General features: G+C 39.5%; 1 protein-coding gene, 2 long non-coding RNA genes and 1 other non-coding gene across 9 annotated transcripts; 1 reads left to right on the top strand and 3 right to left on the bottom strand.

Annotated features, from left to right (window-relative positions):
* Positions 1-1,313: 1,313 nt before the first annotated feature.
* On the top strand, positions 1,314-2,230 carry LOC117771161. Its single transcript, XR_004615522.1, has 3 exons — positions 1,314-1,357; positions 1,738-1,740; positions 1,924-2,230. It is a non-coding gene; the product is annotated as an uncharacterized LOC117771161 (long non-coding RNA).
* A 2,665-nt stretch (positions 2,231-4,895) lies between these two features.
* c11h6orf47 (chromosome 11 C6orf47 homolog) lies at positions 4,896-8,785 on the bottom strand. 6 transcript variants are annotated; one of them, XM_034601224.1, is made up of 4 exons: positions 8,465-8,785; positions 7,949-8,235; positions 6,851-7,857; positions 4,896-5,780 (listed from the first exon to the last, which is right to left on the bottom strand). In XM_034601224.1, the coding sequence occupies exon 3, from the start codon at positions 7,770-7,772 to the stop codon at positions 6,858-6,860; it is 915 nt and encodes a 304-aa protein (XP_034457115.1). In that variant the 5' UTR covers positions 7,773-7,857; positions 7,949-8,235; positions 8,465-8,785; the 3' UTR covers positions 4,896-5,780; positions 6,851-6,857. The 6 variants fall into 6 exon arrangements, with proteins under 6 accessions (XP_034457115.1, XP_034457112.1, XP_034457116.1 ...); XM_034601221.1 differs by having other exon boundaries at positions 4,896-5,761; positions 8,465-8,780; XM_034601225.1 differs by having other exon boundaries at positions 4,896-5,761; positions 8,178-8,235; positions 8,465-8,780.
* Positions 8,786-9,686: 901 nt separating this feature from the next.
* LOC117771154 lies at positions 9,687-12,412 on the bottom strand. Its single transcript, XR_004615514.1, has 7 exons — positions 12,293-12,412; positions 12,049-12,138; positions 11,202-11,330; positions 10,980-11,013; positions 10,256-10,299; positions 10,016-10,075; positions 9,687-9,921 (listed from the first exon to the last, which is right to left on the bottom strand). It is a non-coding gene; the product is annotated as an uncharacterized LOC117771154 (long non-coding RNA).
* LOC117771194 lies at positions 10,872-10,938 on the bottom strand. Its single transcript, XR_004615545.1, has one exon. It is a non-coding gene; the product is annotated as a small nucleolar RNA SNORD52 (small nucleolar RNA).
* Positions 12,413-12,425: the final 13 nt, after the last annotated feature.

Raw genomic sequence — 12,425 nt, 5'->3', positions numbered from 1 at the left:
TCAGTCATCAGATCACTGAAAACAGTATTACCTCCTGTCAGTCAGAGGTTTCATTTCACAGTAAGAATTGAACACTGATACTGTATCAACTGATTTTAAGATGTATATATTTGCAGACATTATTGGCTGATATATTATTCAGTTATTCAAAAGCTGAGATGTTGTCAGTACGGCCTTTAAAAACCCTGTTCTGACTAATTAAAATATGTTTGAAGGTGAGGAGCTGTTGCACAAAAATAGATTTTTAGTTTACTTGTGTGAGATAACTTAATTTAAAATCGTCCCTGCTAACCCTATCCCTGAATTAGCTGGATGAATTTATCTGGATAACACGCTGGGTTGGGGGTTAGGGGCTGTAGGTCGTGAACTGTTTCTGTGGGTCTAAACTAAAAAACACAGAGACACAGATGTGTTAAAATCTGTAACCAGAGCTCAACAGTTCAGTTCTCAGCTCCCCATACAAAGTTTTTCACCTTTGATAACTTTTGCAAAGCTGTTTTCTGTACAGTTTGCTGATTAGACCACACTGTCATGACAACGTTAGATTCCATTAAACCTCATTAACAGAACGAGTGCTGGTATTTTTAACCTAAATCCTCTGCTGCTTTTCTTTTGCATGATGTTTTTTTTTTGAGAATTTATTTTCACTGGACAATCCTCGACCTTTTTGCATTAGAAGGTTTGTAGAACTGTTTCTTTGTGTTGGATGTTAATGAGTGAAGTGAGAATGGAGGATAATTGAGTTGTGATGCAAAGTTTAATTGTTAATGCACTTATCCACTCAATATCTTGGACACCCATAGGTTCCCATTACATTCAGCTGCACATCAGTAGGAAAAGAGAAATCTATGACTTGACTCTATGAACTCATGTGACTGTGTGAGAGTGACTGAAGTGTTTTATTGCAGTGGGGTGAATCTCTGAAGATGAAGGGGTCCAGTCCTGTCACAGCTAATGTGGCGGACAGGACATACTGTACTACCTGTATGAAAACTCACCTCCTCCTCCATGTTTGATTAGTGACAGTGATACACGCTCATTCACTTCATTTATGCCTACACTTTCTGTTCTACGCAAACACATAGACATTGTTACATATGTACATTGCTGTACTGGTTATGCACCGTTCTGTATATACTTTTCAGCATAATGAGAGCAGATCTAATGTGAATTAAAGTTTTGAACTGTGACTAAACTGGCGTACACACTTGTGTTATACTGTACATCACATGTATATGGCACTGGTTATTCACACAGTCCATGTGGCTTTAAGGATATACAGTAAAAGAGCTGGATTAACCCAGAGGTGGTAGCATGCCACAGTAAGCCCAATTTACTGTGGTTAGAATCTAGCCACGTCGAGTGCTTGCTGTAAGTCAAGCACATCAAAAGTCAAGCCGTACAAAATTCTGATGATTATTTTTAATAGTAATGAAAAACCAACAAGTTATCGAAAAAACCATGCACCTTTATGGGTTTTGTAGTGACAGATGATGAAAGTTGTGTTCGCAAAATTTTTGAGCTGCACACTTTTCTCTTCTTACTAGAGTCATTTACAACATAATACTTGAATCTGAATTTCATCTATTCTGGACTAGCTATGTTGGCCTCTACAGCTGCATCCTGGCAGATTGCTGGGTTTGAGCATGTTACACTTCCAAAACAGAATGTTATTTAACTAAATAAGAAAAAGTCAAGTCCTTTTGAGTCATCTGACTCTTATCAATTGTAGTTAAGGAAGTCCTCAAATCTGTCATACAGCCAACAGAAAACTTTGTTAGAGAATATGGCACTTTAATACATTATCAACTGGCACGATTGAAATTGGTAGAAAACTGACATATATCCTATAACTTCACTCCAAATCACTGAAGTTTGCTCTGTATCTGCTGAATTTGTAAAGAGGCAAATGTTTGCTATCAGTCTCCATATCAGCTTCACAAGATGGTAATAAAGGAGATTTTAGTTTTTAGCTTGTTCTGCTGCCGCCACATGGCCAAATAATAATATTGCCCTTTTTAGTTGGGTCCATTACTATCTTGAGCCCCTTCCCTGAAAGTTTACGATCCAACAGTGTGATTGAATGTGCTAAAAGGTGTAGAATCCTGTATGGACTTGTGTTTAATTACACATGTCTGAACCTGGGGCCAGACATGTGCTTAAAGAGCCCCAGCAGCTGGCTGGTTTGATTTTCAGCTGGCCTCAGACATTAATTGATTTTTAGGAACAAGATTCATCTTTTTCAGCTACATTTTACTGTGAAATAATGAAAAGCCTTAATCCAGCAGAGTGGAGGCCTTTGTTTTTATAATCAGATGGTGCTGTATCCATTTTTGATTTGTAGCAGCAAGTGTAACATTAAGGACACAAGCAACTATTGTCTCATGGTCAGTCATGTAATAATGATGGGTTAGGTCATATAGTTCTTGCTTTGTCTGTTTCTTCACTGTTACACACTGCAGTATGACCTTTACAGACAGCAGGTCTTTTTTAGATAATAAATTGCAGCAGCCATCTTTCAAATGCCACCTTCCCACCTGTGAGTCTTCACAGCACCTTGACAAATTATATATTGTTTGAAAGCTCTGCTGACACAATCTTGGTATTGGTTCCACTGAAAAAGTCACCCAAGCATAATTAGTACACTGTGATTGCATTTGTTTCATTCCATGTAAGATTTCAAAATATGTGTAACAAATCAAAACCAAGACAACCAGGTGATCCAATGGAAGAACATCAGTTTTATATAGCAAGCGTCATGTCGGGTTGATAAATGACATGTGCTAGGTCACAACAGAACCTTCTTCTCCGCGTTAAAATTACACCATAGACATTGGTGTGTCATTGGTGTGGTCCTCCCTCCACAGGACTGAGTTTATTAAGCTACAGTTATTCAGCACTTATAAGGTGAGCTGGCTCCTCACAGAAAAATACATTTTTACTTACTGGGGATTCTCAGCGTGAATATCATAAAAGATCTATATAAGCAAACAATAAATAAAAGTCAATAAAAAGCTGAAGACACTGTGACCTTTTCAGGACTAAAATCGTTAATAATTTTGGCGCAATACAAAAAAGCCCAAGATAAGATGACATTCTTTCAATTTGTAAGACTGCACCTACTCATATCAACACAAAACTTTGTAATCCAATTAAAAAATCATTTGTGCATACACAATCTTGTCTTAAGTTAAGTCTTCAAATTCAAATTTTTAAGGATATAGAATATGGGCAATCTACACTTGCTCACTTACCTTATCAAAGCGACAGTACGCTCACAGGTCTCTCTTATAAAATCTGTCAATGTTAGCTCTTATGAAGCTGTTATTAAAGTTTCAATGGTAAAGACGTAACATTTTATTTTCAATTTTTCAATAGTACACTCATAATAGTCAATGAAATGAGCAAAAAGAGCAAAAATTCCCTCCACGATTCTCTAAAGCCCAAGGTGTCACCTTTAAGTTTTGATATAGTAACAAGTCAAAGGCAAAAGAAAGTTAATTTACTATCACATAAGATAAAGGAACTGAGGAAAAACAAACTTAGTAAATGGTCAAAATAGTTTCACATTATATTTTGTCAACCAATTAATGTTTTGAGCTCAAAATTTTGTTTAGTTTGTATTTTGATTGTCAAATTTAGGTAGAACCTATGAAAAGGACACGATCAGTTCACATTCACGTTCAAGTCAGTATTGCGACAAATAACTTACAAGCAAGATTTTCATTTTAGCTATAGTTATGAATTTTAAATTCAAATATTTTCATACACTGTGCACACAAATGAACAATCACCTTTCAATCACATGAAATGTTCATTTCAATATTGTCAACCACAGGCTGTTATAATGGTAACCAATAACGGTGCATGCTATAGAAAGAATATCTGATGAAAGTCAAATGAAGTTGCATACAACAGGAGTGTTGTGTGCAAAACATGCATCTGTGCAGTTAAACCATATTACACTGCTGGGCTCTACATTGTTATGCCTTTGAATTGAAAGCATGACAAGAAAACAACTTATAGCATTACATTCTCAGTGTTTCACACAAACAATATCACTGCACAGAAAATGTCATAAGGCAATTACAAGTGTATACAGAGAACACATGAATATGTGCTGCTGGTATTGTATGTCCATACTTACAATCTCTACGCAGATAGTGTTCCTCCTACAACAAGCAACATTAATAGTGTTATGTTCTTGAGAAGAATTAGATAAATAGATTCTCACTGTGGTGTGAAACATAGTGTATGTGGTTATGTTTTTCCACAGGTCACACAGGGCTGTCATAGTCTTCTTAAATTCAATGTGTCAAAATATATATAGTACAAAACAGTTTGACCAGTGGAAATGAACAAACTGCAACTGTCAAAGCTGAGCACTGGAGCCAATTCCTCCATGGCTGTTATTTAAAAAAAAACAAACACTGAATTTCATCTAATGTGTCCGTCTTAAGATACTCATTCATTTTATTTGTAAGACCAAAATTTGAGGTCAATGCTGAGCAAAAGAGATCTTATGGCTTTAATAAAGTATCATCTTGTGTGTGTGTGCTTGACTGACATGTCTGAGCATGCAGGTCAGTAGTGGTGGTTGCTACTTGTTCATCCATCCTCCTGGTACATTTACATCAGCCCTCTGTTCGACATAACAACCCTGTAATGTGCTCTCACAGGTCTGATGTGGTTAATAAATATCAAGCAGACTGAAAACAGAATGTGAACTGTGTCAGAGGGATATTACAGTTTGTAGTCCAAAAGGTGAATCATACAAAACTAGGTGATGATGTAGTGTTAGAATAACGTATTCTCCTTCTAGCAGAACACTGTATGAATTCACAGATCAAGGATGAGCAAACGACACACTCAAGCAAGTCAACATGTGCATTTTGAAATGTGTTATACAAGCTTTAGTTTGACGGAAATGAAAGTGGGGTGGAATATTTGCAGGGACAGATGACTAATGTGACTGTACCTTAAATGACAAAAGCTTCACTTCAAGCTTCAGAACCAATGGATACTAGTCTGTTGCTAAAATGGAACTCATATTGAATAGAACCTCGTGATTCCAAATTCACTCACTGTTGATTAAGAATTGATCTACATTTCACCACACAGAACGTGAGCACAGGAGTCTAAGCAGAGCAGACAGCATGTCTGTGTGGGAGCAGTTCCCCTGTTTGCTGTGGTGATGTTACAATTCTGTTCACTCAGGGAACATTTCGTAGTCTTCTGACCTGACCTCAGAGTCATTTCATTGGTTCAAATCTGATCATCTTCTCTCACCCAGAATGCATCAAAGGTCCTAAATCAGGTGATTGTCTTATATTGTATCAAAACTTAATTATCCCCACAGCACAGGTAGTACACAGGGTAAACTGCAGTATTCCCTTAATACAGGAAATCTTTCTTTTAGCAAGGATTTCTTGAACATTCATGGACCCACTTATTACTGAATGTCATTATAGTAGTAAAATACTTAAAGAGATATTAAACCTTTCTATGGCTTTCAATGTCAACATTCTAGGATTACAATGTTATCACATGAGGACAGACATGTATAAAATTCAGACCAATAGCTTTGAACATAAAGTGACATAAGTTCAAATTTGATGACTTTGCAATGAATGTGCAATACAGTTAGCAAGTCACTGCAGAACCCGGTAGTGAAGTGAATCAGTCCGTGTGTAGTCCAACTGCTGTGATGTCAAACACCCGGACCAGGTCTATTACAGCTGAATAGACAGCAACTCAGCGTCTGTAAAAAAGACACAACTCTTAATAAACAGTTGAACGACCCTGACAGGTCAAGACAGTCAGACAGCTTAGTAACAAGTTCAATATATTTGGTGGAATTATTACCCAATCTGCAATAAGTATATCTCTCAGATTGATGTTATGGAATAAGGTATGTAGCACTTAGAGCGAGTGATTGATTAAATGTACTTGACAACATTCCACAAATAGTCAAAAATACATTAAAACAAAAAAGCAAGTTGATAAGCTGGAATTAATCAATTACAGAAACCCTATCAAAAAACGAATACAAATTGTCGTTGAATCCTTAGTGGAGAGACACACTTAACATACATAATCAAAGTTGATAAAGTATATAATTCAAACATGTATTATGGCCTCTGTGAACACAAAGTCTCTCTCACTACAACTGCCCATGATGAAAGCGCTACATGGGCTTGAATCTGGGTCAGAGAGATTTCGAGCTGGTAAGGTTCCAAAGTTTGTAATTGTAGGCTAATCTTTTTTAAAACCTGTAATAAATAATCTGCAATTCAAGTTTGTATGTGTGAAGAAAAGAAGTGCTTTTGTCAACTGTGTAAAAAATAAAACTGTGACTAAAAGTCCCCACAGAGCTTTCTATTGTATCTGTTAACCGATGTTTACAAGAGCACTCATTTTTTCCAGTGTCTCTCTGCGATCTCACCACTAATTTAACAGTTAATGTTGTTGTTTTTTAATAAATTCTACACATGTACTTGAATCTAATGCACATTTATCTTGCCCAATGTCTCCTGGGATTTAATCCAGCCCCCATTTGACCTGCAAAGGATAACCTGTGTATATGTACGTGTGGAAGTGCACATCACTTTACAAGCTAAAACTATGACTGACACTAATTTGAGCCCATAGGTCTGCAGCCCTTAACTGGGGTCTCATCCAGCTTCATTGTGCTCTTAAACTTTTGTTTTGTGCTGTTACTTCAGTCCATGCAGTCATTAAAACAAATCACAATTTCAATCACTCAAGAGATAATACAAATCTTAGTGACATTTATCAAGTGGTAAAATGTAACCTTTAAAAATCACATCAGGGGAATGAAAGGGCTTACCATGAGTTTAACTTGTCTTCACCTTGTCCTCAACGGACACAAGTTTTTCTGTATGCTTCTTACAATCTGTCATTTCATTAGTCTCCTTTCCCTCCTCCTCCTTTTCATCTTCTTCTTCTCCGTCCACGCCGGTTATCACACTCTGTCCAACACTGACAGAGATCACCACTGCCTGTATGATGCCATAGATCAAAGCAAACTGGTAGAGATACTCCTGGATCAACCAGAGTAATCCTGCCATTCCAACTGTGGAGACAAAAAACATGGCCATACCATGAAACCAGAGCCGCAGTGCTCCCTGGACTCCCAACACCTCCAGGATCAGCTTTGTGGGAGGAGACACAGTCCACAGGAAGCCAACGACTAAGAGGTCAAACAAGTGGCGGAGGAAGTTGAAACAGATCTCGTAGTGCTCCGGTAGGATTTCCACCTTCCAGCTGTCCGCAAAGAGTCGGAAAGGTGATGTCAACCGAGAGGAAGGAGGTGTAGGAGACGGAGGTGGTGTTATGTAGTCGGAAAAGTCCCCATCAACATCATGATCCCATGCACCTCGACTCAGACCATCATGTTTCCTTTGGCTTAGTGTGCTTGGCTCTGATTTTCTTGGCCACAAAATGTAAGTTGGGAGATATTTATACCACCATCTAGAAACTTGTCCCGAATCTACCACAGTCTTCTGCTTCCCTGCATAGAGATCTTCCATTTCCAAGGTCGGAACCCTCTCCTGGGCCTCCCAGTACTCCTCTACTGGAGCACTTTGACGTCTCCACCCATCCCAGAGCCAAGAGGTCCACCCCCTGTGGCTCTGGCTGCCCCAGCCATGCTTCTGGCCCTTGGCTACTACCGCTGAGGTATTGTCTGATGCGGCACTTCTGCCCCATGAGCACACCCAGCCCAGTGCTCTACCCACCACAGCTGTCATCCTTTCTCAGTGAGCTTGTTGGAGTTGTAGAAAAGCCTGCAGCTGCTCAGTTCTCTGCTCTTCTTGTGTCAGGGACTGCACGGTTCTGTGAGCACATAGGAAAATGATGCATGCACTGCCAATGCAGCTAGGAAGTTGTTCTACTTGTTCACAAAGTCCTCGGGCCAGGGACACACCTGAGGGTGTGTGAGGCCAGTTCAACAGACAGAAGAGGTGACCGTCTCCATTACTTACAATGGCCTAGCTGACATCACAGCGTTTGTAGATGAATTAACTTGTCCACATGTATTTGGTTTCACCTGGCAACATTTGTTTCAATACCTCCACATTACGGATATGCTCACTAAGCAGGTCTGGTCGGTTGAACTGACCGAGTCTCCAGCTTCACGACGACTGCACACGGACATTAACGTTACTGCTTCAGAGTCTTCGTCTCCAGAAACAAGCCGCTTCAGTCCTCATACTGGAAACAAAACAGAAGACACGTACAGTTCAGCTGAGCAGCGTCAATTTGTACTTCGTCCTCCACGTCAACACAACGAGTTAGCCACTGTTACTCGCATCTTCATTGTCTTACCTAACCACTGGGCTTTTACTATTAAGTTTAACTGGTTAGCAGCTTACTCGACATGGTTTAAGTTTTCCGTGTCTCTAGAGTACGATGACAAACCGGACAATTGTTAAAAACTCACCTTTTGGCGATGTTAGCCATTGTTCGTCTTACAGACCGCAGCTAGCGTTCTTGTTAGCATCAATAACTCGACACGCAGAACAAGTTCCTCGACTTCCGGATCCTGCTGTAAACACACCAGCGTGTTTGGAGCACAAAGTAAAGTGAGCTTCCACTCAGAGTTCCAACAGATACTTTAACTGACACAGTCACCCAGCGGAGCACAGGCTCCTGAAACGTTTCCCCAACTACAGAGACGAACTACCGGTTTGGTTTCGGCCTTCAAAATAATCTTACACTGCAATTATCCTGTTCACACCAAACGTATCTCAACAGCTGCCAGTGTTTCAACCATTTCAAGAGTGGAGATGTGACCTGAGGCTCAGCTGCCTTGATTCAAGCACTTACAGAACACACGCAATGTCTTTATATACTTAACACATACCTCTCTGAAATCATGGCTTACTCAATTTTATTTGTGTAACCCATATTCAAAAATCACCATTACAATTGGTCTCACAGGGAGTAACAATGTGCAACACCCTCTGCCCGTGACCCTCAGCACGAGTAAGGAAAAAGTTTTTTTTTTTTTTTTAAAACTAGGGGAAAGAACGTTGAAATCTGAGACACGTGTAAAAGATCCCTCTCCCTTTGTGAAACACCATGTCAACAAAACATTTACATTCATGAGGAAATAATGTCGAACATAATTGGAGTGCATCAATGTTTAAGGTATTAATACAAAAGAAAATGTCTGAGAATTGTGGCATTGCCGTTACAAGTATTTGTGAAGGCAGATTGTGTCAAAGAAATCTTATAATCCACAACCACCACTGCTATGCTTTTGGAAAAATACCATCAAGTAGCAGCCACACCTAAGTGTATACTTTTAACTACTTACTGAAGTCAAAGCCATTCAACTGTACCAGCTTAGATTTGGTTAAAAAAAAAAAATTTAAAAAAAGTTTCTGCAGATAAGCTCCAGAACATTCAGCAAACCTTATGTCTGCACTTAATGTTTACTTGGTATCCATCATCATTAGACACCATGGGCCCATTACAATACCTACTTATTGGCATTAGCAAGCACCATTATGCTGCTTGGTAAATACAGGAGCAGTCTTAAGATCATAATCTGCGACATAATACTTGAGTAGGCACCTCCCACATTAAGCCATAGCACCATCATGTCAAAATTGCATTTAGTGTCTGGTGATTCATTCAAGGAAAACAAAACAAGTCTGTTATCAATAATTTTATTTTAATTTTCATGAAATTCATCTGCATGTCAACAGTTAAAACCATTATAGCAGCTGAGTACAAGCCATGTGTATGCAATACAGGACACCTCCCACTGACAGGCTTGTTTCAGACTCATTTAGATGCTGTGATGGGAGTGCATCTTTTAAACAGGCAAGACTGCTCCATTTCCCAGATGACCTTATGTCGACCAGCGCTGACACGTGGTAGCAGTTTCAACTGCCTGTGGGGGTGAAATGAAATCGTACGATTAATATTTCACAACACTCTTCTGGGGAACCAGCCTTGCCGTCTGCGACACTTTGCCATAAACACCAACCTGGTCCAGTGTTTGTGCCGGGGTGTCATCTAGCTTGAGTTGCCTCAGTTATACCTGGCAAGACAGAAATCAGACATTTCACCACTGTAATGGCTTGCAAACATTCAACAGAAGTCCAGAGCCCAAATGTGCCTCAGTGCGCTGCGAGTAAGCTTCAGTTAACATCAGTCGAACCGAAATGCGAATCATCATCGACAAACTAATGGGGCTTTACTTTGACAGATTGGTACTTACAGCTGCACAACTGGCACTTCAACTCCTCAGTGTTGGAGGATGAGCTAGAAGAAATTAATAAAAAAATATAGAGTAAATTCACATGCAACAAGAGCAACTTCATCTTCCACACAACAAGTTTGACTGTTTTAACCCGATTACTGCAGTCATAGTGAACTTTGAAAAAAGCCAGTTATCCTACTATAGAAAAATGTCAATATGAACTTCTGTAAGGTCCTGATAACTGGTGTACAAGTTTCCACGTGAGATTTTAATGTCTTCAACACCTCAGTGCGATTTACCAAATGTGGATTATGTATAAAGAACTCGTGCTGCACCCATTGGCAAATTTCACCATATAAATTTAACTGGTCTGTTTTTTTTTTTTTAATGGCAAGGAAGAATGTTTATTTATATTTGGATGAGACTAACATTTGAGTTGAGCAATAGTCTACCCTTACTGTCAATGTGATGCAGTACAAACTAACGCCATCAGACCTTATGCAGCTTTATTAGTAAGAGGACAATCAAAATGACTAACTTTGAATGGTGTCTGCAATGAAAATGCCTCAAAAATACCAGTAATATGAAATCTGCAGTAAATGGGTTGAAACATCAGACTGCTGCGGTGGTTATGTGGTCAGTGCACTGTGAAATATCTTCAAGCTTTCTCAGAGACTCTAGTCTATGATATCATCATCCCACATAAAGGAGCCGAGAAGAGGCTTTCAGATCCCACACTTACCTAAAGGAGATGCCATCTAGTCACCCTCAAACACCTGATGACAACAGAGAATAGTATTAGAACCAGTTGTGATCTTGGCATCAGTATAAAGAAGTGCTATATGCATGCTCAGTGCACTGTGAAGTAGCTTCATGGTATATCAGAGACTCTAGTCTAGTGGATCATCATTTGCATATTGGTTTTTACAGCATATAGTGGCTACATGGTGTCCAAGACACTCACCATCAGTTCATGGCCACAGACTTAACTCTTGACCCAAAGAAGAACACAGGTCTGAGTCAAGAGAACAAAGCTGTTCCTCTCAGAGCTCTGAGGAGCCCCAGTCGACGTCTGGCGCCATCATTCTTCATCCTGAAACAGCAGAGTGGGGCATTTCCACTAATCAGTCAAGCATGGTGAATATGCTTCCTTTCAGTGTCAGACTTTATCTTCTAAAACCTGCACATTGTCAAATTCAGTTTCATTTATATCATATGGAATGATAAATGTCTGTATTTAGTGTTGATGACCACTCAAAGCACCACCACCAGTCATTTACTTTGTTACAGATACTATATCCAAATTCATCAATTGGTGCTGTGGTCATTTTGCAACAGTGCTTCATTGTCATTAATATTACTTATAACTAGGCAGATGGTGTTCAAAGATAGTTACATAACTGTTCCTGACATCCTGCCACAAGGTTCAGTGTGTAGAATTTAGTGATATCTAGTGGTGAAGTTGCATGTTGCAGCTGAATACCCCTCACCCCCCCCAAACATGAAAGAACCTGTGGTAGACTTCAACATTGCAGCCCCCGTAGAGGACCTGCTCCTAATGGTAATATCAAGCATTTAAATATATGGGGCCCATTCTGGGGTAAATAAAAACAAAACAAAAACAATTGTACAATTTAGATGAAATACTAGTGAAACATCACTAGTATTATATTCAATTTCTGATAACTCCCTTCACCTAAATCTTACACACTGGACCTTTATGACTGTTTCTAAATGCATCACATTAAAAGCCATGCACTTTAGGTTCCATCGTCTCAAACTTTCTCTTAACCGCTATGATAAGCACTTACTTTATGTGTCCCTGCAAGTGGTGCTGCATAATCTCCTTAGACACTCAGTCATGGGCTGAGCTGACTCAGAGTGGCGGTGCATCTTATGGCCTACAGGGGAACACAGATCAGAGTTTAGGCCACGCCACACCACGTGTCGAGCACAGAGAAACCACTGAAGACGCTGCAGTCCCTTCTATTACGTCCTCTCACTACGCAAACCTGAGAAGCAAATTAGGAAGCGATTACTAGTCGTTATATTTACCTTTAGTTAAGTTCTTGTTGTTTTTTGGACTTCTTCACGATGGCCTTCTACCTCCTGTAGGATTGTGTGGCCTGGACGAAAGACTGAACCAGAGCCCAGCCTTGGTATATATAGACGGATCCTTAACAGCTCC

Source organism: Hippoglossus hippoglossus, chromosome 11 (genome assembly GCF_009819705.1).
Source record: "Hippoglossus hippoglossus isolate fHipHip1 chromosome 11, fHipHip1.pri, whole genome shotgun sequence".
Classification (NCBI taxonomy): domain Eukaryota; kingdom Metazoa; phylum Chordata; class Actinopteri; order Pleuronectiformes; family Pleuronectidae; genus Hippoglossus; species Hippoglossus hippoglossus.
The sequence above is the reverse complement of the archived record's forward strand: the minus strand, read 5'-3'. Positions and strand labels throughout refer to the sequence as shown.

What these genes read in the sequence shown, in the direction of transcription:
- c11h6orf47 (XM_034601224.1), bottom strand. Translation starts at nt 7,772, where the DNA reads ATGACAGCTGTGGTGGGTAGAGCACTGGGCTGGGTGTGCTCATGGGGC.